The sequence below is a fragment of the Gekko japonicus genome, unplaced genomic scaffold, assembly GCF_001447785.1.
Source record: "Gekko japonicus isolate JY-2015 unplaced genomic scaffold, Gekko_japonicus_V1.1 scaffold2551, whole genome shotgun sequence".
In the NCBI taxonomy this organism is placed as follows: domain Eukaryota; kingdom Metazoa; phylum Chordata; class Lepidosauria; order Squamata; family Gekkonidae; genus Gekko; species Gekko japonicus.
In genome coordinates this window covers 186,416-212,325 of record NW_015164272.1, presented here as the reverse complement: position 1 = coordinate 212,325, position 25,910 = coordinate 186,416, and the positions used below count along the sequence as shown (strand labels likewise).

The 25,910-nt window shown below is 48.8% G+C and overlaps 1 protein-coding gene across 1 annotated transcript in view; it reads left to right on the top strand.

Moving 5' to 3' along the window:
• The first annotated feature begins 571 nt into the window (after positions 1–571).
• The window catches only part of LOC107108325 (sodium/hydrogen exchanger 2-like), a 48,699-nt gene continuing 23,360 nt past the window's right edge, over positions 572–25,910 (top strand). The window contains 6 exon segments of the mRNA XM_015408747.1: positions 572–725; positions 7,301–7,764; positions 11,237–11,487; positions 13,463–13,680; positions 15,627–15,823; positions 25,605–25,694. Coding sequence (XP_015264233.1) covers positions 572–725; positions 7,301–7,764; positions 11,237–11,487; positions 13,463–13,680; positions 15,627–15,823; positions 25,605–25,694 — 1,374 coding nt within the window.

The window sequence follows — 25,910 nt, the reverse complement described above, 5'->3', positions numbered from 1 at the left end:
AACTGGAGACTGGGACGGTTATTGAAACAGTTTGAACTCCTTTGGAGGCCTTTGGGATGGAGCCTGCAAGGGGCTTTCGCCTTAGCTGGCCTCCCACTCTCTGTTGAGGAGGCTTCGCTGAACATTACAATAATGGTGCCGGATGACCGGAATTAATCCCTGGAACAAACGCCTCGATTGTTGGGACTGAGGTCGTTCAGGATGCAGGGTTTGGGGCCGAATCAGGGATGCGTTTTGAGTCCAGGAGGGAATCGGTCCAGGGTCCCTTGCGGTGGCTTTTCCATTGCGCACCAGCTGAACGTAATTGAGAGTCTCCCTCAGAGCAGGCAGGCGGCAGGGTGCATTAACCGCCGCAGCCTCCCACACCCAGAGGGACACAGCAGAAGCGGCTAAAAGCCGGGCAGCAGAAGCAGCAACCAAGCCACAAACTTCCCCGGGCAGAGAGCAAGAGAGAGAGAGAGACAGCTGCAACAGGCAAATGGAGAGGCTGAGCCTCGGCAGGGAGGCTGCAGGGGGACCTTCTGCCTCCCTTCTCCTCTCTCTGCCAGTAGCAGCTGCATTCCAGGACTCGATGATGCTGGAGTCCCTTGAGGATTTCGACCTGGAGCAAAGCCAAGGGAACGAGTCCTCGGCCCACCAGCTCTTCTTCTCCCTGGACTATCAGCATGTCCAGGTGCCCTTTGAGATCACCTTGTGGATCATGTTGGCTTCTCTGGCCAAAATAGGTACGCTCCAATCTTTGCTGGTCTGGACAGGGACTCTTTGAGCTGGGGAAGTTACTCCAGCAGGTGGTGCAGTTGTCTAAATGGTGGCTTGGAGCAATATGCCTTTTGGGGACAAGGAGTCCACATCACCTACTTTCTCTTTTTATTCCGCAGCTTTCATGGTTGTTGCCAGCTGTATTTTAGTTATTAGATCTTGTTTAAAAGGTTGGGGGCCATAACCATAGTTAGCATTTTTCATGGACAGGCGGGCCTCCATTTGTGGAGGATAGGTCTGTAGTAGTAGTAGTAGTAGTAGTAGTAGTAGTAGTAGTAGTAGTAGTAGTAGTAGTAGTAGTAGTAGTAGTAGTAGTAGTAGTAGTAGTAGTAGTAGTAGTAGTAGTAGTAGTAGTAGTAGTAGTAGTAGTAGTAGTAGTAGTAGTAGTAGTAGTAGTAGTAGTAGTAGTAGTAGTAGTAGTAGTAGTAGTAGTAATACTTTGGTATCATAATTACCATTATTATTTCTAAAGCACTTGGAAGCCAAAGAACTGTACAATCGTTAAAATTAAAGCCATGATAACTAAATGGAACTTCCATGTTCTGAGACAGTATGCCACTAAATGTTGGATCTGTGCCATGTTTCAAAGCTTTCTAGGGGCATCTAGGAGCCGGTTTGGTGTAGTGGTTAAAAGTGCAGACTCTGATCTGGGAGAACCAGGTTTGATTCCCCGCTCCTCCACATGCAGCTGCTGGTGTGACCTTGGGTCAGTCATACGTTCTTTCAGAGCTGTTCTCTCACAAGCAGTCCTCAAAAGAGCTCTCTCAGCCACACCTACCTCACAGGGAGGGGAAGGGAAAGGAGGTTGTAAGCCCCTCTGAAACTCCTTCGGGTAGTGAAGAGCGGGATATAAATCCAATCTCTTCTTCTTCTCTTCTTCCTCTTCTTCTCTGTTGGAAGCAGGAAACTGGACAAGGATGGACCAAGGGTCTCATCCAGCAACACCCTTCTTATGTCCTTACGGACGTTCTGGCTGGAATAAGGATGGCTAGGTCGGTCTAAATAAAATATTCTCTTACATGAATGGTTGGATATCCTCTCTTCTCTCCTTAGATGAGCCAGGCTTAACTTTGGGAGTTTTCAAAGCTAGGCTGTATATATTATGTGAATAAGTATGAAACATAATAATGTACTAGTATTTCTTCTGCTGCCACTTTAAATTGTGTGCAGGGCTTTTTTTGTGGTTTTTTTTTTGACACTTACACTATTTTGGATCCATAGGGTTTCCAAGTCTGGCTTGAGAAATTCTGGAGATTTGGGGGCTTTGCCTGTAGAGGGTGGAATTTGGGGAGAGATTTCACCATGAAACTATTATGGTATACCACAGAGTTTCCCCTCTAAAGCTTCTATTCCTTCCACGGGGACTGTTCTCTGTTTGGTGTAGTGGTTAAGTGCGTGGACTCCGATCTGGGAGAACCGGGTTTGATTCCCCACTCCTCCACTCACACCTGCTGATGTGACCTTGGGTCAGTCACAAGCTCTGGCACAGCTGTTCTTGAAAAAGAGCAGTCTCTGTCAGAGTTCTCTCAGCCCCGCCCACCTCACAGGGTGTCTGTTGTGGGGAGGGGAAGGGGAAGGAGTTTGTAAGCCACTCTGAGACTCCAAGTGAAGGGTGGGGTATAAATCCAATCTCCTCCTCCTCCTCCTCCTCCTTTTCCTCCTCCTCTTCTTCTTCTTCTCTGTTGCAGGAAGGGAAGGAGATTGTAAACCACTCTGAGACTCCAAGTGAAGGGCGGGGTATAAATCCAATCTCTTCTCTCTTCTCTCTCTTCTCTCTCTCTGTAGTCTGGAGATTAGTTGCAATTCCAGAAATCCAAGCCCCGCTGGGAGGCTGGCAACACTAATTTGTTGTTATGTGTTTAAGATCTTTGGGATCATAAAGATCTTTGGGATCAACAGGCAGATAACAATCTAAAAAAAATAACTGTTTGCATAACGTATTTTGTTAAATGCTTAAAGCATTTGATATATATTTTTTCCATAATCCTTGCAAAAAGCTGGCACACTTGGGAGTTGTTAGGGCCGCAGTGTTCCCTCTAAGATGAGTTAGAGTGAGCTAGCTCACAGTTTTTTAGCCTCCGGCTCACACATTTTTGTCTTAGCTCAGGAAGGAGGGTTCCAGAGCAAATGAATTCATGTAGTAGCCAAATCTCTCACTCACAACTTCAATGCCAGTAGCTCACAAAGTAGAATTTTTGCTCACAAGACTCCACAGCTTAGAAGGGAGCATTGGTTAGGGGTGTCAAGGGAGGAGTACGACACCCCCAGGGTTCTCCAAACACTGCAAAATGCCGCCATTGTGAAAGGAGCCGTTCTGTTGCCGTTGCTGAGAAAGTCACATAGCCTATGGATCCCCCAGGAAAACGAAAAGGGATCTGATCGTGGATTTCAAAACCAAGATGGTGTTTGTTCTCTGGGCTAAAGATAACATGAGAAAATCCTAGCTGTCCAACCACCGGTCCAGAATGCTCACTTGTTTCTATGGCTCTCCAGTCACAACACTGACCTAGCCACAGGGCCGGCCCCAGCTTATTTTGCACCCTAGGCGAGGATCCCTTCTGGCGCCCCCCCCCTGCGCCCACCATTTTGCAAAAATAAATGTATTTTAGGAAGAATGAAAAACACAAACAATCAAGAAACTCCCATAGTAGGGGGCCGGGTGCAGTTTGGCGCCCCTAAGGGCCAGCCCGCCCTAGGCGATCGCCTAGTTTGCCTAGTGAGTGAGCCGGCCCTGCCTAGCCAAGACTTGTTTAGGATCAGCAGCTGCGCCTTATTGAAACGGCAGGCTGTCTGCACCCCATGCTGTCCGTGAGCTGAGGTGCATCCGTCCCCTATTCAGCTCTCCCCAGAAGATCTCTTATAGCCCAGACTAACAACTTTTTAGGAGCTGTGGTGGCTCAAGTGGTTAAGATGCTGAACTGCAGGCTGTGGAAGGTCAGTAGTTCAGCAGTTCGAGACCCGGGTGCCGCATGATGGAGTGAGCTCCCATCTCTAGTTCCAGCTCCTGCCAACCTAGCAGTTCGAAAGCAAGAAATTGCAAGTAGATAAATAGGGACCACTTCGGTGGGGAGGGAACAGCGTTCCGTGCGCCTTGGTGTTTAGTCATGCCGGCCACAAGACCACGGAAACGTCTTCGGACAGCGCTGGCTCTTCGGCTTGGAAACGGAGATGAGCACCGCAACCCTAAAGTCGGATTCGACTGGCTTTCGAGCAAGGGAGACCTTTACCTTTACCTAACAACATTTTAAAAAGGCATCTCAAGAAATACAAACCAAAAAGGGGCATGGCCTTAACCAGATAAGGGGACCAGGGAAAAAAAGAGAGAATCCCTGATAAAAAGGGACACGGGTAGATATGATCAAGTGTTAGATTAGCTTGTAATCTGCTGCTCTGTAAACTGCTACTCAGTAAAGAAGTCCACAGTGGGCCCCTAATCAGGGTGCTTAAAAGCCCCCCCCCCAACACCGCATCTTCCCCTTCCAGACTCATGAAATAGCCACGTCACTCCAATGAGGCAGCAAAGATTTTTCTTATGCATTATTCAGATGTGCAAATTAGCCGTCCGTCTCGGCCAGATGTACCAAAGGTGGGATTCAGAAGGTTGTATTGACATTTTCCGCTCATTTGAGGGATGAATGTTCAGCGTGTGTTAAAAATGGGATCTTCTATAATTAATAAGGCCTTCTTTGATTATGAGCCCTTGAAAGCTTGCTGGAAACATGGACAATCAGCAGAGCTTTTTCTTTCTTTCTTTCTTTTTTTAAAAGACACTAAAAACTCTCGCCCCCTGAAAAGATGACACAGAATCGTCCATATTGCCGTTAAAGTTTTTAATGAGCAGCTATGAAAATGTAAATCCTGGTAGCTTTTTAGACACAGTCCGAGATCCACAGTCTGAGATCCAAAGACCTGGGCTGTGCTCAATATGTATTTTTCCACTGGATCGGCCCTCTCATCTTTGCCATCAGCCCATAGACATTTGGCATGCAGATAACGGATAGCCAAAATGACACTCGCTTAGAATCTAAAACTTCATTTATATATTTGGTATTTATACCTTGCTTATGTCTCTGATGAGGACCCAAAGTTGGTCAGCGGCATCAGATTGCTGTACAGATATGACAACCCTATTCTGAGGGTTGCCAGCCTCCAGGGGGGGCCTTGAGTTCTCCCACTATTACAACTAGGGTTGCCAAGTCCATCTTCCGCCTCCAGCGGGGGACTTTGGGGGCGTTCCTGGAGGGGGCGGGGCATCACCGACGTGATGACGTCACGTTGGGGACGTCCACCGCCCACCCTCGCCCGCTCGCATGCCCGATCTCTAGAAACGCCAGTTTCCTGCACTTAAAGGAGCTGCCGTTTCCCTTTTAAGTACATACCCCCCCATCCCTCCCTCCCTCCCATGATACAAAGAATTTACCATCATGTCTCAGGCCTGTTCTAAGGATTACTGAAGTAACCTATGAGTCTAAAAAGGTAAAGGTTCCCTTGCTCGAAAGCCTGTCGAATCCGACTCTAGGGTTGCGGTGCTCATCTCCGTTTCCAAGCCGAAGAGCCAGCGCTGTCCGAAGACGTTTCCGTGGTCATGTGGCCGGCATGACTAAACACCAAGGCGCACGGAACACTGTTACCTTCCCACCGAAGTGGTACCTATTTATCTATTTGCAATGTCTTGCTTTCGAACTGCTAGGTTGGCAGGAGCTGGAACCAGAGACGGGAGCTCACTCCGTCATGCGGCACACTCGGGTCTCGAACTGCTGAACTACTGACCTTCCACAGCCTGCAGTTCAGCATCTTAACCGCTTGAGCCACCGCAGCAGGAAGGCTGAGCCAGCTCCAAATCCCATCCCTTGCTGCTGCCTCATAACAAAAAGTCCACAAGTCGTTTTTTTAATGGAGCAGCTGCCATTTGCGAGCCCCACTCCGGGCAGGTTTTGTTAATGGCACAGTTCTGTTGGGACTTATCACTGCCTTTAACACGGGATACGGGGGAGCAAACCTTTGGACAGATAAAATGGTGGCCGTGTTGTTTTACCATTCGTATTACATGTGCAGGGGAAATAATGGGCTGTTTCAGGTGTGAGAAAAGAATCCAGGGAGAGTCCTGGTGTGAATCAGGTTAAGGTGCCTCTGGGAAGAGGGAACTACAGAACATGCCTCTCAGCCTGACTCGGGGGAAACGTAATGTGCAGGGCTCTTTTTGTCGAAAAAGCCCAGCAGGAACTCATTAGCATAATAGGCCACACCCAACAGCAGGAACTCACTAGCACATTAGGCCACACCCCTGACAACACAGCTCATTAGCACATTAGGCCACACCCCCATGTTACCAGAAGTGTGGTCATCCAGCCACACCCACCTTTTGCTTCTTATTCTGTTTACCTTGTTTGTTGTCAAAACCTAGGGGGTTTTTTGGTAGCAGGAACTCCTTTGCATGTTAGGCCACACACCCCTAATGTAGCCAATCCTAACGAGTTCCTGCTGTTGGGTGTGGCCTATTATGCTAATGAGTTCCTGCTGGGTGTGGCCAACTTGGGAGCCAGCCGGAACTCCGTGCCTGTGCGTTCCTGCCCAAAAATTGCCCTGGATGTGTCGTTAGTCCCTTTGAGAGGAGAATTGAAGGTGGGACCTCCCGCTCCCACTCTTCTTAGGGGTCTGTTACATAGTCTGCATGCAATGACCGGAAATGGTAGGAGTCAGATGTTACATTCTTTCAGGATTTGCCCTAGAAGAGGAAGGCAGACAGGCTGGTTATGGGGCTGTGGCACCATCCGTATCAGAAGAGCCTGAAGAGATGGGGGTGGGGGGGAAACGACTCTTGAAAGGGGCCATGGTAGAGGTTGGTAGGATTATGCATGGGGTGGAGAAAGTGGAGAGGGGGAACTTTTCCCGACCTTGTCATAATACCAGAATGCAGGGGCATCCTATGGAATTGGTGGACGATAGATTCAGGATAAGCATTTGACAAGGAATTAAATTGTGGGATTATTGCCAGTGCGTATAGTAAATGCCTGTAGCACAGATGGGTTTAAAAGGGAATGGAGCAGATTCACTGAAGAGAGGGATGCTACAGCCTCCAGGTGGGACCTGTGGATCTCCAGGAATTACAGCTCATCTCCAAACTACAGAGGCCAGTCCCCCTGGAGAAAATGGATGCTTTGGGGGATGGACTCTCTGACACTGTACCCCATTGACGTCCCTGCCCTCCCCAGGCTCCATCCCCAAATCTCCAGGAGTTTCCCAAGCTGGATCTGGCAACCTTACCCCCCCCATTCCCCCCCTCCCGGTGGCCTGGGGAAACCTGGCCGTCTTATCTGTAAATCTCTATTGGCCAAGACAGCTAAAGAGAACCTCCATGTCCAGTGGTTGTAAACCTCTAAATACCCGTACCAGGAGGCAACACTGGTGGAAGGCCTCTGTACCCTGTTGCCCTCCAAGGCAACTGGTTGGCCACCGCATGCTGGATTAGATGGACCACTGGTCTGATCCAAGAAGGCACTTCTTATGGTCTTATAACCGTGTTACCTTTGGGCTTTGGCAGGTTTCCATCTGTTTGAAAAACTACCCTCGGTGGTACCCGAAAGCTGCTTATTGATCTTTGTGGGCCTCATCATGGGAGGGATCATCTATGGTCTAAACGACAAGTCCCCTCCGGTCATGGACAGCGACATCTTCTTCCTCTACCTCCTGCCGCCCATTGTCTTGGATGCGGGCTATTTCATGCCCAGTCGCCCTTTCTTCGAGAACATCGGGACGATCCTCTTGTACGCCGTGGTGGGGACCATGTGGAACGTCTTTGGGATTGGCTTCTCACTGTATGGGATATGCCAAGTGGAAACCTTCCAGCTGCATGATATATCCTTGCTCCACAACCTCTGGTTTAGTAGCTTGATTGCTGCTGTCGACCCCGTCGCCGTGCTGTCCGTGTTTGAAGAGATACACGTCAACGAAAAGCTTCACATCCTGGTTTTCGGAGAATCTCTCCTCAACGACGCTGTAACAGTTGTAAGTAGAGCTTGAGGGCTTGGATTTGGGATGCTGCTGGATATGGAACCAGACTGCATCTAAGGTCTCAGGCACAGAAGGACCTTTCCCAACACTTATAGTTACCAGGTTCTAAATTTTATTTATCCTTGCCTTTCTCCAAAGGGACTTAAGAGAGCCAGTTTGGTGGAGTGGTTAGGAGCAATGTTGTGAGCTACGGGCATTAAAGCTGTGAGCGAGCGATTTGGCTACTGCATAAATTAGTTTGCCCTGGAGCCGTCCTTCCTGAGCTAAGGCAAAAATCTGTGAGCTGGAGGCTAAAAAACTGTGAGCTAGCTCACACTAATTCAGCTTAGAGGGAACACTGGTTAGGAGTGCAGACTCTAATCTGGGAGAACCGGGTTTGATTCCCCACTCCTCCATATGCAGCTGCTGATGTGACCTTGGGTCAGTCACAAGTTCTTTCAGAGCTGTTCTCTCAAGAGCAGTCCTCGAAAGAGCTCTCTCAGCCCCACCTACCTCACAGGGTGTCTGTTGTAGGGAGGGGAAGGGAAAGGAGATTGCAAGCCACTCTGAAACTCCTTCGGGTAGTAAAGAGCGGGGTATAAATCCAATCTCCTACTACTACTACTTTTCGCCCTTAAAGGGACCCCAGGTGGCTTACTACAAAGAAATAGTTTAAACAAAGGAAAAGAATCTTACCCTCCATATCTTGGACTATCATTTAAGGCTGTCATGTTGCAACTGACTCATGGTGACCCCTGGAAGTTTCCTCCTCATAGGGATTGCCATTTCGCCTTCCCCTTCTTAGCAACCCCAGTCTTCTTGGGTGGCCTCCCATGCCAGTGCTAACCAGTGTTCCCTCTAAGCTGAGTTAGTGTGAGCCAGCTCACAGTTTTTTAGCCTCTGGCTCACACATTTTTGTCTTAGCTCAGGAAGGAGGGCTCCAGAGCAGACTAATTTATGCAGTAGCCAAATCACCTGCTTACAACTTTAATGCCGGTAGTTCAAAAAGTAGAATTTTTGCTCACAGGACTCTACAGCTTAGAGGGAACATTGGTGCTAACCAGGTCGACCCTGCATAGCTTCCAGGATCTGATGAGATCAGGCAAGTTGAGGCTATTCAGTTAATGACCGGATATTTCAGAGGTTGTTAATTCATAGGGTTGCCATAAATTGGAAGCAATGACAGCACATAACACGCACATAACTTAGGGCAGTCCTGGATCCAAATAGGTAGCTGGGCCAAGGTCACAAGGCGCAGGCCACAGGCTAACTTCACTGATGTCACTGATTCATCTGAAGCATTGTGGTCAGGTGTGATGGCCAAAGAAGAAGAAAAAGAGGAGATTGGATTTATACCCTGCCCTTCATTACCTGAAGGAGTCACAGAGTGGCTTATCATCTCCTTCCCTTCCTTTCCCCACAACAGACACCCTGTGAGGTAGGTGGGGCTCTCTTAAGAACTGCCCTTGAGAGAACAGCTTTGAAAGAACTTGTGACTGACCCCAGGTCACACCAGCAGCTGCACGTGGAGGAGTGGGGAATCAAACCTGGTTCTCCCAGATTAGAGCCTGCACCAATGTTCCCTCTGAGCTGCAGAGCCTTGTGAGCAAAAATGCTACTTTGTGAGGTACTGGCATTAAAGTTGTGAGCGGGCGATTTGACTACTGCATACATTAGTTTGCTCTGGAGCCATCCTTCCTGAGCAAGCACAAAAATGTGTGAGCCAGAGGCTAAAAACCTGTGAGCTAGCTCACACTAACTCAGCTTAGAGGGAACACTCTGCACTCCTAACCACAACACCAAACTGGCACCAAACTTGCATCTGATTCATTAACATGTACTTCTGGCCTTTAAACCTGAGAGCAAACCAGACTTACTTCACCTTTTTTAAAGTCTAGCAATATACCTTATCTTACTGGGTTGTTGTGAGGAAACAGTAGAGTAAGCCTGTGTGAACCACACAGGGAGAACAGTGGGATATGACTGTGGTATAAAAATATATGTAGGACGAGGTGTGCTTCTCTAATGGGGCATATACCCCTTCACACTCACCCCGGCAGGGCACCTAACATTTTAATAGCTACACGATATGTAGACATTGAACACGACATGAAGATGTATGAAAGAGGAAAAAATGTCGGCTTGTTATATATTCATATCTAGCTATCAGTTTTACAGATAGTTTTCCATCTGTTTTACAACTTCATTATGCTGTATGATAATTTACTGCTCACCCTCTACCTATATGTATGGACTGATAATTTCCACTTTGGTTTCTGTCTGGACTCTAATTGACCCTTCCTGGCAACTAACTAACCCCCCCTTCTCCTCCTACGCCAGTTTGGTGTAGAGGTTAAGTGCGCGGACTCTAATCTGGGAGAACCGGGTTTGATTCCCCACTCCTCCACTTGCACCTGGCTGGATGACCTTGGGCAAGCCGTAGCTCTGATAAGAGCTGTTCTTCAAAAAGAGCAGTTTCTGTCAAGAGCTCTCTCAGCCCCACCTACCTCACAGGGTGTCTGTTGTGGGGAGGGGAAGGGAAAGGAGTTTGTAAGCCGCTCTGAGACACCTTTGGGTAGTGAAGGGCGGGGTATAAATCCAATCGCCTCCTCTTCTTTTTCTTCCTATATATAATGGTTGAGGAAATTCTGTTTCACTGTATCTAAAGAAGTGTGCTTGCCACACAAAAGCTTATACTTTGAATAAAACTTTGTTGGTCTTAAAGGTGCCCCTAGACTCATAGGTTACTTCAGTAATCCTTAGAACAGCCCTGTGAGACATGATGGTAAATTCTTTGTATCATGGGAGGGAGGGAGGGAGGGGTATGACCAACTAGTGAGATCATGATGAGATTTAAACTGTGTGCTTTGCAGTTTATTCTCATAGCAGCTCTACTGCGCTGGCTGTTGACTCATTGTGTAGGGTTGCCAGCCTCCAGGTGGGGGCTGGAGACCTCCAGGTATTACAATCGACCTCCAGACGACAGAGATCAGTTCCCCTGGAGAAAGTGGCTGTGTTGGAGGGTGGACTCTGTCGCCTTGTTCCTTGTGGAGGTCTCTCCCTCCCTCCCCCAAGCCCTGCCTTCCTCAGGCTCCACTCCCCAAATCTCCAGGTGTTTCTCATCCCAGAGCTAGACCTAGCCCTGGAAAAATACACAGAAGAGAATCCTAATTTGTCACAGATTCTGCCACGTTATGGTCATGCCTCGTAACGATTTCATAATTAGGGTTGCCAAATCTGGGATTGGGAAATCCCTGGAGATTTAGGAATGGAGTTTGGGGAGGGTGGGGTTTGGGAAAGGGAAGGACCTCCGTGGAGAATAATGCCACAGAGCCCACCCTCCAAAGCGGCCATTTTCTCCAGGGGAACTGACCTCTGTTGTCTGGAGAGGTTGTAATTCCAGGAGATCCCCAGGCCCCCCCTGGAGGCTGGCAACACTAACTTCTCCCCTGGCCTTTAACCACTCTCGTTGCTGTTTGCTTTCTAGGTCCTGTACAAGCTGTTTCGGTCCTATGCGGAAATGCCGTCGATCAAAATGGCGGACGTGTTTGCGGGGATTGGGAAATTTTTTGTGGTCGGGATAGGGGGGGTCTTGGTCGGCCTCCTCTTCGGCATGATAGCCGCCTTCACCACTCGCTTCACCAAGAATATCCTTGTGATCGAGCCCCTCTTCGTCTTCCTCTACAGCTACCTATCTTACCTCACGGCAGAAATGCTCCATCTCTCGGGCATCGTGGCGTAAGTAAACCGGAGCTTAAGGCTCAACAGAACTGGGCCTCAGCCGCAAGGACGGAGAAGGCAAGCTGCTCTGTTGCTAATATGATGAGGGAGACCAAAAAAATAAAATAATTCAGTTTACTGAGGCAAACAGAAAGTATATAAGCTTTGGGAAATTAGCTCAGGGATCAAAAAAAAGAAAAGAAATCACATCCCTTGCCTTTGTATTATAAGGCAGAAATGAGGACATACATTTGCTCAAGCACAGTCATTATCACATAATAATCTGAGGCTCAGAAAGACAAAGAGATGAGACTTAGCTGTGAGACTTTTTGCCTTTCCAAAGTTTGCTCTCTTTTTTCCAGTCGCCCAGGAACAGCTAGTCAGCACTGGGTTGGGAAACACCTGGAGATTTGGAGGGTGGACCCTGAGGAGGGTGGGTTTTGGATTGGGGAGGGAATTCAGTGGGGTCTAATGCCACAGAAGGAGCTGCGGTGGCTCAAGTGGTTAAGACGCTGAACTGCAGGCTGTGGAAGGTCGGTAGTTCAGCAGTTCAAGACCCAAGTTGCCGCATGACGGAGTGAGCTCCCGTCTCTAGTTCCAGCTCCTGCCAACCTAGCACTTCGAAAGCAAGAAATTGCAAGTAGATAAATAGGTTACACTTCGGTGGGAAGGTAACAGCGTTGGTGTTTAGTCATGCCGGCCACATGACCACGGAAACGTCTTCGGACAGCGCTGGCTCTTCGGCTTTGAAACGGAGATGAGCACCACAACCCTAGAGTCGGATTCGACTGGCTTTCGAGCAAGGGAACCTTTACCTTTACCTTTAATGCCACAGAATCCGCCTTTCAAAGCTGCCGTTTTCTCCAGGTGAACTTATCTCTGTCACCTGGAGACCTGTTGTGATCCCAGGAGATCTCCAGCTGCCACCTGGGCAATCCTAGTGAGTGCCAGAGGCACGGTTGCCAGGCCCAGGTTGGGAAATAACTAGAGCAGGGATGTCGAACTCATTTTTCATGAGGGCCGGATCTGACATAAATGAGCCCTTGTTGGGCCGGGCCATGTGTGTCATGAAATGTAATGCCAGGTAGCGGAGATATAAACTTTATAAGGACTTAAAATAAAAACATGCTAAAAACATTAGCACTCTTGCAATATTTTGTATATTTAACAGTGTCTGACAGCTCTTGCTCTGAATTATTGCATCAAAATGTCTGTGCTGTTGCAATCTTGAGTATGCTGTTCAGGTGTGTATCTGTAAGCTGCAAACCTACGGTGACAAGGCAGCAGCAGAACTGGAAGAAGAAGCAGAAGACAGCCAGTTCCACTGCAGGCCTGATAGAAGCCCCCCGGGGGCCTGATCTGGCCCCCAGGCCACATGTTCGACACCCCTGAACTAGAGATTTTTGGGGGTGGAGCCTTGGGAGGGCGGGGTTTGGGGAGGGGTGGGGAGGGAACTCGGCAGGGCACAATGCCACAGAGCCCACTCTCCAGATAACGTTGCCAGCTTGCAGGTGGGACCTGGAGATCTGTTCAGGGCTCTTTTTGTAGCAGGAACTCCTTTGCATATTACGCAACACACCCCTAATATAGTCAATCCTCCAAGAGCTTACAGTAGCCCCTGTAAGAAGAGCTCTGTTCCTGCTACAAAAAGAGCCCTGCCCGGAATTACAACTGATTCTAGACTACAGAGATCAGTTCTCCGGTAGAAAATGGCTGCTTTGGAGGGTGGCATCTGTGGCATTAGCTGGAGGCTAAAAAACTGTGAGCTAGCTCACACGAACTCAGCTTAGAGGGAACACTGGTCTTTAGACACTGAAATGAAAATCCCAATTGAGTCTCTAACACGCGTGTGTTCAGATGTGATGTTCACCTTCTCATAACTGAGGATCCAGCATAAATGTAACTCTGCCTAACATCTTCCTGTGTTATTACAAGGGTCCACACCCTGAATCACAAAAATACTGCACTGCAGGGCCTTATTTTCTCTTCTCAGAATCATTGCTTGTGCAATGGGCATGAAGCGTTATGTGGAGGCTAACATCTCTCTGAAGTCCCACACAACCATTAAATACTTCATGAAGATGTGGAGCAGCGTCAGCGACACCCTCATCTTCATCTTCCTCGGAGTCTCCACCATTGGCGACAATCACGAATGGAGCTGGCCGTATATTTGCTTCACTGTCATCTTCTGCCTTCTTTGGAGAGCGCTAGGTATTTCAGAACCTGAAAAGATCTTCTCCTTCAGGCGATATAATGATAATGATGATGTCACCCGCCCAAGCTGAAGGCTGGCTGACCCACATGATGCGAATTCTGATTTTCTGAATGTTTTTGTGCATTTTAAAAGCGCTGTTTTCTACAGTGAGACCTTCCTGACCACTTTGGGGCCAGGAAGGAATTCTCCTCCAGGCCAGATTGGCCCAGGGAATGGATCCCTGGAGGTATTCTGCATTCCTCTGGGCACAGAGCATGGGCCACTGAGGGAGTGGGGGAGTAGTTGTGAATTTCCTGCATCATGCAGGAAGTTGGACTAGATGACCCTTGAGTTCCCTTCCGGCGCTATGTTTCTAGGAGATAAGTTACACTGGCAACTGCACATTTTCATAGAACACATTATTTAAAAAGTCAGCATTTGGGTCACGTGGGAGCACGCCCAGTTCACCTGATACCTCAGCTGCATCCTTTCTTAGGGAACAAAGAGGCCAGGGGTACCTCTAGGTCTCTTTACCTGTGTTAACACAGGTAAGTACATTTGGCTGCTGTTGAGCACTCAAAATGATAACAATCTCGAGACAGGGTTTCTTGGTAAGAACATCAGAGAAGCCACGTTGGATCAGGCAAATGGCTGATCCAGTCCAGCACTCTTCTGTGTCGCACAGTGACCAAAACCCAGCTGCCATCAGGAGGTCCACCAGCAGGGCCAGAACTCCAGAAGCCCTTCCACTGTTACCCCCCACCCAATCACCAAGAATACAGAGCATCACTGCCCCAGACATAGGCTGTGGCCACACTGGTGGCTTGGCGAGATATAGTGCCGCCTCTAATTGAACCGGTTGAGTGTTGCGGGGCATATCAGCCACACAGCACACCCTGATGCGGGTTACCCACTCAGACATCATGTGGTAAAGCATCCACATTATTGCAGTGCCTCAGCCACAGAGCGCGCTGCCAAAAAATCGCAAAAGCATGCGTCCATAAGTGCACATGCGCACGCACGCACATGCGCATATAGTCAATTTTTTTAAAAAAAACCCTCCCTAGCGGCAGAACAGATCTGCAGGTTCAGACTGCCAAATCCGTTCTGCATGCGCTCCCCCGGGTTCAGACATCCGGCCATGCACAATGACTGCGCAGGGAACCAAAAACACCACTTGTGATGTGGTGCCTTTTTAACCTGGCTCCAAGATATCCTATGATGGGATAAGTATGGCCGAGGAATGCCTGACAGATGTGGCTGTCTGACTGTGCCCATTTGATCCGGAGGGGAGGAGTGGCTGCGTCGGGCGAAACGGCCTGTGTCGTCACAGCCAAAGTGTCCCTGCTATACCTTGTGGCTAGTAGCCATCGATGGACCTCATCTTTGGAGTATACTCCCCCTTGTGGCTTTCCTGGCACTTCCCCTGTTTTTGGGCACCAACCTAAAGTCTGATTTACACACAAGCTTTTAACTAGTGTTATCCCCTCTGTTTCATGAGGGCACCACCAGATGATGCACTGGGTTGCGGTTTCGATGTGATTAGAATAAATAGTGAACGGAATATTCCTATATAGGAGATCATTCCGCAGTGGGGGGGGGTCTATTGATGTGATTAGAATAAAATTTTCTAATTTATTCTCTGTTATGTCTGGACATGTGCAATCTTCCACTTAGGTTTAACTGCCACTGTAGATGTTGCTTTTCTGCTCTGGTCTTGGCCAAGTTCAAGCCATCCCTTGGACTGCCCCAAGTGTGCAAGAAAATCTCCCTCCCCCTAAGTGCCCCCGATGTGTGGATTTAGATATCCGCACGCAAGGGGGTGCCTTCGCTATTAGTATATAGATAGTGAATGGAATATTCCTACATAGGAGATCGTTCCGCAGTGGGGTCTATCTTGCCTTTAAACCTTCTGATTTAATTTCCCTTCATTGCCCACGATTTGCCATTCCCTTTCTTTTAGGTGTTCTTGTGCTGACTTTCATCATCAACAGATCGCATATGAACACTGTGACCTCGAAGGACCAGTTCATTATCGCCTACGGCGGACTGAGAGGGGCCATCTGCTTCTCTCTGGTTTTCCTGCTCCCCAACTTGCCAAGAAAGAAGCTCTTCATTGCAGCCACAACAGTGGTCATCCTCTTCACAGTGTTCGTACAGGTAAATCCAGGCAATAATGATTTCTCTCCTTTGGGAAGAAACTTTACAATTTTTAAAAGGGTTGGATCCATCCAGCTTTTCTACTCAGTTTCACCTAATTCCCCTCAATACTGAATCCCCCATTCCCCATGGCTTTGGTCCATGCAGGTTCCATGATTCCCAGCATAGCCACGTTGGGTGCTTAAAGAGGTCCGTCCCCTTCATTCTTCACCAGCAGAAAAGCTGGTTGAAACCAGGGCTTTTCTTGTAGAAAAAGCCCAGCAGGAACTCATTAACATAATAGGCTACACCCAACAGCAAAAACTCATTAGCATATTATGCCACACCCCTGACAACATAGCTCATTATCATATTAGGCCACACCCCCATGCTACCAGAAGTGTGGTCATCCAGCTACACCCACCTTTTGCTTCTTATTCTGTTTACCTTGTTTGTTGTCAAAACCCAGGGCCTTTTTTTGTAGCAGGAACTCCTTTGCATGCTAGGCCCCTAATGTAGCCAATCCTAATGAGTTTCTGCTGTTGGGTGTGTCTTATTATGCTAATGAGTTCCTGCTGGGCGTGGCCAATTCAGGAGCCAGCCGGAACTCCGTTCCTGTGCGTTCCTGCCCAAAAACAGCCCTGGTTGAAACCAACCCAATGTGGAGACTTTTTTTGAAGTGGAAGTACACCGAGTTTTTTGGATCTGGCTCTCCCTGCTCCATCCCATCAATGAGCTTCAGTACAAATCGTCTTTTAAAAATACCCACAAATACCACAGGCCTCTTGTTATTTGAAAATTGGCTTCCAGAATCACGTTTGGTGAGGTGGAAGACACATAGAAATAGCGGCTGGAGAAGTGGAGTTCTGGTGGAAACCAGGATGGGTCAAGGTTTTCTGTTGCCTCCTCCAACAGCACCCTGGCTGGATCCCACTCCAGGGTGGCACCAGGGACAACCAGAAACAAAGAGCGGAAAGAAACTGAACCCAATGAAGTTGATTCAAGAACCAAAAAGGTAAGGGGAAAAAAAAAACCCGGATGGAGGGCCAATAGTTAAAACCTCATAAAAACTTACTATAAGTAAAAATACATGTCTTTATTATGAGAAAAGTTTAAAAAAAATATAAGGACCCAATGAAAGCCTCATTAACAAATAGAAATGAGGAGTACACAAGGAACAATTATTGTGACCTAACGTGTTTTGGCCCAATCAGGCCTTCTTCAGAGGCCAAACAATATGAGGTACATAGAGGCACATGTTTCAAAGAAATAACAAAGAATATGTCAGTACTGGACCAAAAACAGAATGCTGTTGAATGCTGCCATTTCCCTCTCTGTCTCTTTCAACAGGATTCCTTTTTTTGGTCCAGTATTGACATATTCTTTGTTATAGTAAGTTTATATAAGCTTTAAACTGTTGGCCCTCCACCAGGTTTTCTCCCCCTTACCTTTTTTGGTTCTTGATTCTTGCACCGGGGACAAGGCCTCTCTGGAACCCATCGTGGAACTGGGTGGAAACAGCATTACGGTGCAACCGTAAGCAGAACGGCACCCTTTTAAACCCATTGACTTCAGCGGACTTAGGACGGTGGAACTCTGCTTAGCATGGCACTGTCAGGACTGGATCCAGGCAGAGTTTTCCATTAACAGAAGGGAAGGTATAATTTCCACTGGTCCCTCTTCCTGATGTGCTGCAACCCTCATTTAAGAACATAAGAACATAAGAGACGCCAATGTTGGATCAGGCCAAAGGCCCATCCAATCCAATACTCTGTGTCACACAGGAAGGTATAATTTCCACTGGTCCCTCTTCCTGATGTGCTGCAACCCTCATTTGCCCCTCATTCCACCCCCCAGAGTCTCCTGTCCCTCAAGAACAATATTCAGGGAGATCAACGGGCTGCAGTGGGGGGGGGGGGAGGCCGGAATGTCGTGTTCCATTGACAGAAGTGCCTTGCATGAGTGGTGAATTTAGTCTGGATCTGACTAGTAATCCCGGAGGCGACAGGAGGGGCAGCAGGATGTGCCCATCAGCTCCTCCCAGGTTGCTAATTCTCTGTGCTCCAAATGGCTGCATGGGTTGCTTGGCGAGTGAACCAGGCTTAGAATCATAGAGTGGGAAGGGACCTCCGGGGTCATCTAGTGCAACCCCCCTGCACAATGCAGGAAATTCACAAATACCCCCCCCCACGCCCACAGTGATCTCTGTTCCATGCCCAGAAGATGGCAAAAAACCTCCAGGATCCCCGGCCAAACTAATCTGGGAAAAAATTGCTTCCTGACCCCAAAGTAGCAATTGGTATTTCCCTGGCCATGTAAGAAAGGGCCACAAGAACTAAGCACTGAGGCAACCCTTCCTGCCCTCCGTCTCATGATCTGCCCAAGTTCACAGGATCTGCACTGCTGTCAGATGGCCATCTAGCCTCTCTTTGAAAACCTCCAAAGAAGGAGAAGCCCACCCACCTCCCGAGGAAGCCTGTTCCACTGAGGAATTGCTCTAACCGTCAGGTAGCTCTTCCTAATGTTTAGCCGAAAACACTTCTGATTTAAATTTAACCCATTGGTTCTGGCCCAACCTTCTGTGGCAACAGAAAACAACTCCACACCATCCTCTGGATGACAGCCCTTCACATACTTGAAGATGATTGGGAACTGCCGCCCACGGCTGCTCTGAGCAATAGCAGGAGAAAAATCAAGTTTAAAAAATGGCTGTCAGGTTGACAGGATGACATGAGTTCTGCAAAGTAAAACCATAAAGTTTCCAGCGATTCCTAGAGAGGCATGATGTCACTTCTGGGCTTCCCTGGAAGTGATGTCATGCTGTCAGTGATGGCTGCGCCCATGTCCCTCTCCTCTAGTCTCTCACTGGATGCCAGGCTGGGCTTGGCAACCCTAACTGGGTGGGTGGTGGTGGTGGGGACACCCCCCCCCGTCAGTAACTGCAGTAAGGGTGACGTGGAGATAACAAGTGGAGCCAAAAAAGGGGTGGGAGGATGCAGCACCACTCCGCAGGCTCACAAATGAAGAAGCAGCCCTTGAGATGCACTGAAGAAAATATTTATGGGGAGGGGGGCTCATTGGCTGCTTGTTTATAAACGTTCCAAAACGGCTCAATGTGCTACATGGCACTGCAGTGTGAAAGCAGCACTTCCTGCTTCTTTGTTTTGCCAGAAACTTAAAAAAAAAAGTCCTGTGAAGTCTACAGGAGGCTTCCCTGCCGGAAATTTGTTTCAGGTTGCTGCTGGTGATCATACGGGTGGCTCTGAGGCAAGAGTGCCTGAAACAAGATGTTTCTTTGCATTTTTGTGCCACCTGGTGGTTAAAATGAGCCCAGCATGTGACAGCAGCGCAGTTTCATACACTTTTTCGTGAGACGAAGATGATGGTGATGATGGTGTAGGTATTTATAGCCTGACTTTCTTCCCAATGGGAGGCCAAAGCGGCTTGCAACATTGTTCTATCCATCCTCCATTTTATCCTGACAGCAACCCTGCGAGGTAGGTTGTGTGCAGAGAGCGTGCGACTGGCCCAAGGTCACCCAGCGAGCTTCCATGGGAGAGCAGGGTTTTCATCCCAGTTCTTCCGGATCTGGATTCCAGCACAGTTATGGGCTTGAAAAGGTTTTAGCAGCCCTGGTGTATGAGCTACGTCTGAAAGGGGCCAGAGGAAATACCTCCCCCCCCAATATTATAATATTATAGATCTGGGGTCCCCAGCCTTTTCAAGCTTCTGTGGGTACCTTTGGAATTCTGACACAGGGTGGTGGGCAGCACTGCAAAGGGGCTTCTGCTGGAGGCACAGCCTACTGCAAAATGTCAGGGAATGAGGTGAGGCGTCACTCCGAGTAGCTCTTCAGCATTTCAGGCCAAAGCTCTGTTTAACAGAATGCCTTTTGCCCTGACGTGAGTAGCCCAGGAAAGCCCGATGTCACCAGATCTTGGAAGCTAAGCAGGGCCGACCCTGGCAAGTACTTGGACGGGAGACCTCCAAGGAATACCAGGGCTGGGACACAGGCAGGCAATAGCAAGCCACCTCTCTGAACATCCCTTGCCTCCCAGCCCCACCACGGGTTGGCAGAAGTCAGCCATGACTTCTAGGCACACGCACACAAAACCAAAAAGAGAATGCCTTTTAAAATGGACATGTGTTCTAAAAGACATTTTCTTGCACACGCACACAGTAACGCCGTGAAGATCCTTGTGCTGTGGTAAGGTAAAGGTCTCCCTTGCTCGAAAGCCAGTCGAATCCGACTCTAGGGGTACGGTGCTCATCTCAGTTTCCAAGCCGAAGAGCCAGCGCTGTCCGAAGACGTTTCCGTGGTCATGTGGCCGGCATGACTAGACGCCAAGGCGCACAGAACGCTGTTACCTTCCCACCGAAGTGGTACCTATTTATCTACTCGCAATTTCTGCTAGGTTGGCAGGAGCTGGGGCCAGAGACGGGAGCTCACTCCGTCATGCGGCACTTGGGTCTCAAACTGCCGAACTGCCGACCTTCCGGTCAGCAGTTCAGCGTCTCAGCCACTGAGCCACCACAGGCCCTGTGCTGTGGTGGCAGCTGTGACAAACCCTGCCCAGTTGATCAGATCTCCTGCTGGGCCAAAGCTCTGCCTGGTCCTCAGTGTTCCCTCTAAGCCGAGTTACTGTGAGCTAGCTCACAGTTTTTTAGCCCCTGGCTCACACATCTTTTTGCCTTAGCTCAGGAAGGATGGCCCCAGAGCAAACTAACTTATGCAGTAGCCAAATGGCTCACTCGCAACTTGAATGCCTGTCGCTCACAAAGTAGAATTTTTGCTCACAAGACTCCGCAGCTCAGAGGGAGCATTGCTGGCCCTCCTACCCATTTTCTAAAGAAATTTGATGGGCACCAGAGAAGGTGGCGGCGGGCACTCTGGCACCCACAGGCTCCACGTTGGCGACCCCCTCCTATCGATCTTCAACCATGCTTCCAGGCGTGGCCATTTGTGCCCTGAATCCTTGCCGGGGCCCCCCGGGTGAGTGGATGAGGCTAAACAGTCTGGACCCTGGTGAGGTGGGGGTGAGTCTGGTGGGTAATCCCGGTGCTCTTGGGGGAGCCGTTACGGCCGCCCGAGTGGGAATAGTACTCTTCCTATCAGAGGCAGTGATGTGTGTATCGCTTACTAGGGCATTTTTTGTAGAAAAAGCCCATCAGGAACTCATTAGCATAATAGGCCACACCCAACAGCAGGAACTCATTAGCATATTAGGCCACACCCTGACAGCAATGCTCATTAGCATATTAGGCTGCACCCCCACGTTACCAGAAGTGTGGTCATCCAGCCACACCCACCTTTTGATTCTTATTCTGTTTACCTTGTTGGTTGTCAAAAACCCAGGGCCTTTTTTTTGTAGCAGGAAGTCCTTTGCATGTTGGGCCACACACCCCCTAATGTAGCCAGTCCTAATGAGTTTCTGCTGTTGGGTGTGGCCTATTATGCTAATGAGTTCCTGCTGGGCGTGGCCAACTTGGGAGCCAGCCGGAACTCCGTTCCTGTGCGTTCCTGCCCCAAAATAGCCCTGTCGCTTACACTTGTTGTTGTTATTATTATTATTTAAATTTCTGAATCGACCAGTCCCTAAATACACGGCTCTGGATAATTTACAACAGGTTAAAAACAATACAAAAATACAGATTAAAATCAACAGATAAATTATCCTTAGGCCCCGGTCACACGGGCCCGATAACGCGGGGAGGAGGCGTGGCTATTAGCACCGTCACAATTTGAGCCGCTGCAACGCGATCAGATGTGACAGCGGCAAACCGCGTTGTTTTCGTCCATGCGTGGTTCTTGCAGCGCTTCAACGGGGCAAAAGGAGTACGCTGGGGTGATCAGATGGAGACAGTCCGTCTGTGGCCTGTGGCAAACCGTTTGCTAGTAGCTTGTGGGCGGTACTTTCTAACTCCAGATCTTCGGCGGTAAGCTACGGTCTGGGGACGGGTGGGTGACGCTTCCCAGATGTTTCCGTAGGATCGCGCCCGTTTAATCCGCCCGGCAGTCGTGCCTCTCCCGAGGCCAATTCTCCAGGTGACCCGGACCTTAATTTAATAATCTCCAGATGGCGTCCATAATTCAATCTAAAAGCTACTCTGGACTGTTCTTCGATCTCATGGGCGAGTTACGGAGGAGGCCGAAGCGGCTATGATGGAAAACCGTGGCTGTCCTCAACCAAAAGCCTAGCAGAACATCTCTGCCTTACAGGACCTGCGGAATTGCATTAGGTCCCGCAAGGCCCTGATGGAAGTTAGCAGAGAGTTCAACCAGATCATAGCCAGGGCCAAGAAAGCCCTGGCTCTGGTCGAGGAGAGACGGATATCTTTGGGGCCAGGGATCACCAGCGGATTGCTCTCAACAGAGCATAATGCTCTCCCAGGGACCTACCAGAGGAGACGGTCCCAAAGATACATGATCCCAAAGATACGCAGGATTAAGACAGAGGGGATTCAGGTTCAAATCCCGACTTGCTTATGAAATTCCTGAGGCCAGACGACTGGGCCTGACTCAGAACCATTGTGATGATGAAAGGTTTGAAGAGGAAAGCCATATATGATGCTCTGAGATTCTTGATCAGGATCAATATGTGATAGGTAGGTCTATGGAGCCAGTTGGACCCTGGGGCCTTTTTCTAGATCCTGCCTTATGAGGTCGTGGCAATGGTGTCTTTTATTGTGCAGGATCCTTTGACCTTGAAGATTGACTACTGCAAGTGGCTTTGCATGGGGCTGCCCTTGAAGATCCCACAGCTAACCTCCTGACGAGGGTGGGGAGATGGAAACTTACCCAGCCAGTTTTCTAACAATTGTCATGGTTCTCTGGGAGTCTTTGGGTCCAGTTCAAGATGCTAGCCACCTACCTTGGAAGCCTCCAATGGCCTGGGTCCGACACAGCTTGGCAAGCTCCTCTTCCTCTATGCTCTCTTCCGCTTGATATGATTGTCTGATCAGGCTCTGCTCAACTGCTTCTCATCACAGGGCGTGTGATTGTTAACAGCCAGGAGCAGGGCCTTGACTGCCGTGGCTCTACAGCTCTGCAACAACCTTGGAGAAAGGGCCATAGCTCAGTGGTAGAGCATCTTGTTCCTAGGTGTAACACCATCTGTGGGAAAGTGGGACGGTTACATTCTGGCGGGTCCCTTCTTTTGCCTTGATTGGCTCCATGCCGCCCGGTTACCCCTTTGAACCGCGTATATCCATTCACCGCGCTTTTTGCTTTAGTCTTAACACACAACCTGAAGTAGAGATGCTCGGCCAATACTGTATCGATAAACTTTCCTTCTGAAGAAGCGAGTTGTTGGTTCTGATTGTCGCAGGAGTCTGACGCACATCCCTCCACGGTGTCCAGATCCAGACCCCCTCAGTCCATTGATGAGGCCATCAGAGAACAGGATGCAGCCTGGCTTTCTTCTGTCTTAATCCAGCACAGCTAGGACAGATTTTTTTATTATTACAAGCTAGCGGCTTTAGGAGCTAGGGTTCGACTACAAAATGTGGTTACAGGGCAGGCCCGTAGCTACGGGGGCGGCTCTTATGGCCTGCCCCCTAGCTTTCTCCCAAGGCCCCACAAAGTGGAGAGGGGAGGCCCCGTGCGCACCTGCACTCCAAGTTGCAAATTCGCAGCTTGGAGTATGGGTGCGTGGCCCCCTCCTTGCTCTCCCCCAAAGCATTTAAACTTTAAATGCTTTGGGGGAGAGGTGGAAAGGGGAGGCCTTTAAATGCTTTGGGGGAGAAGCAGGGGCCGCATGGGGGGCTGTGCACAAATTTCAGTGCCCCCCAGCTTTTTAAAAGGCCTCCCCAATTAAAAAATCCTGGCTACGGGCCTGCCTAAGACCCTGGAGAGGCGCTGCCAGTCAAAGTAGACAAGACTGAACTGGATATGCCAGTGGTCTGATTCAGTACAAGGCAGCTCTATTTGTTCATCTGTTCCCAAGGAGGTCACAAGGAGGCTCCTCCAATATGGTTTTTCAAAAGCGCTGCTCACGTCATCTGTTTGGGGCTGCTTTTCAAAGCAGATTGTAAGGCTCTCTTGGGGATTTTTTTTTGGGGTGTGTGTACTGACTACTGAATTTCTGATTTGTTGCATGTGAACTGCTTATAGAGAGCTACCGTGGTAGAGCGGCCAACAGTGTTGGATAAGCAGGGCTATTTTTGGGCAGGGCAGGAACGCACAGGAACGGAGTTCCGGCTGGCTCCCAAGTTGGCCATGCCCAGCAGGAACTCATTAGCATAATAGGCCACACCCAACAGCAGAAACTCATTAGGATTGGCTACATTAGGAGTGTGTGGCCTAACATGCAAAGGAGTCCCTGCTACAAAAAAAGGCCCTGGGTTTTGACCACAAACAAGGTAAACAGAATAAGAATCAAAAGGTGGGTGTGGCTGGATAACCGCACTTCTGGTAACACGGGGGTGTGGCCTAATAGGCTAATGAGCTGTGCTGTCAGGGGTGTGGCCTAATATGTTAATGAGTTTCTGCTGTTGGGTGTGGCCTGTTATGCTAATGAGTTCCTGCTGGGCTTTTTCTACAAAAAAAGCCCTGTGGACTAGTATCTGGGAGACCCAGGTTCAAATCCCATCTTGTGCCATGGAAACTTGATGGGTGGTCTTGGGCCAGTCACACTCTCTCTTAGCCTAACCTACCTCACAAGGTTGTTGTGAGAAAAAAATAGAGGAGAAGAGAACGATGTAAGCCACTTTGGGTCCCCATTGGGGAGAAAGGGGGGGGCATAAGTGAATTGAGTAAAGGTCTGTGCTATGTATGACTGTGGTTTTACTTTGTATAACAGGAAATTTATCAAATAGGTGTAATTCTTACAATAACGGCATCAGAGCCAGTGTGGTGGTATAGTTAGATGATCGGATTAGAATCAGGGAGCTCTGGTGAAATCCTCCAGAGGATGAAGGTAATCTCATTTAGTCACCCTTTCTTAGCCTCACCCACTTACAGGGTTCCAATTCCAATAACCTTTATTGGCATGACAATAACTTACTTACAGGGTTGTTGTGAAGAGAAAACAGAGGACGACTCTGATGCCCTGAGCCAGTTTGGTGTAGTGGTTAAATGTGTGGACTCTAATCTGGGAGAACTGGGTTTGATTCCCCACTCCTCCTCCACATGCAGTCGCTACTGTGACCTTGGGTCAGCCACAGTTCTCTCAGAGCTCTCTCAGCCCCACCTACCTCACAGGGTGTCTGTTGTGGGGAGGGGAAGGGAAAGGAGTTTGGAGGCCGCTCTGAGACTCTGAATGAAGGGCGGGGTATAAACCCAATCTCCTCCTCCTCCTCTTCTTCTTCCTCTTCTTCTTCCTCTTCCTCTTCTTCTTCTTCTCTGTTGCAGGGAGAAGGGAAGGAGATTGTAAGCCACTCTGAGACTCCGAGTGAAGGGTGGGGTATAAATCCAGTCTCTTCTTCTTGGAGGAAGGAATAACAATCTGATACATGAAATGGGAAAGGAATTTTTTAAAAAACCTCAACTGCTTTGCAATGCATTTCAGGTTTCCCCCCTCCACTGAACAATGTCCAGAACTAATTTTATGCAAAAAACCAACTCAAGGTCAACATTGTTCTATTTTAAATCCCTTCCGCTTCTACACTGACCAGTTCGTCTTGTTCTGATTCTACTCCGTCTTGGTGTTTTGGTTTTTTTCTGTTGATCTTGACGATTTTCTCCAATGGCCCCAAATGCAAGATACATACAAAGTAGTTAGGCTTGTAATAAATTTGCTTTTTGAGTGAAATGTGTACATTCTTTGCGCTTTATTTATTTAATTTTTCTCTGGCACCACAGGGAATGACCATTCGTCCTCTCGTTAACTTGTTAGCTGTCACCAGGAAACAAGAAAGTGCCCCCACTGTGGGAGAACAAATTCATATCCGGGTAAGTGCTCATATATTGACGGAACATAGGCAGATGGGCTATAAATGTCAGAAGTGGAACCCTTGAAGGAGCAGCAGTGGGAGATGAGAATGTGGCTGGTCCCTAGATATTGGTCCACACATTTAGGGGCATCACCTGATTCCATTGTCAACCAGGCCTGGTATACACAGGCAGCTGAGCGAGGAGTTCGAATCTTATGAAGTAAGGGTGGACTAT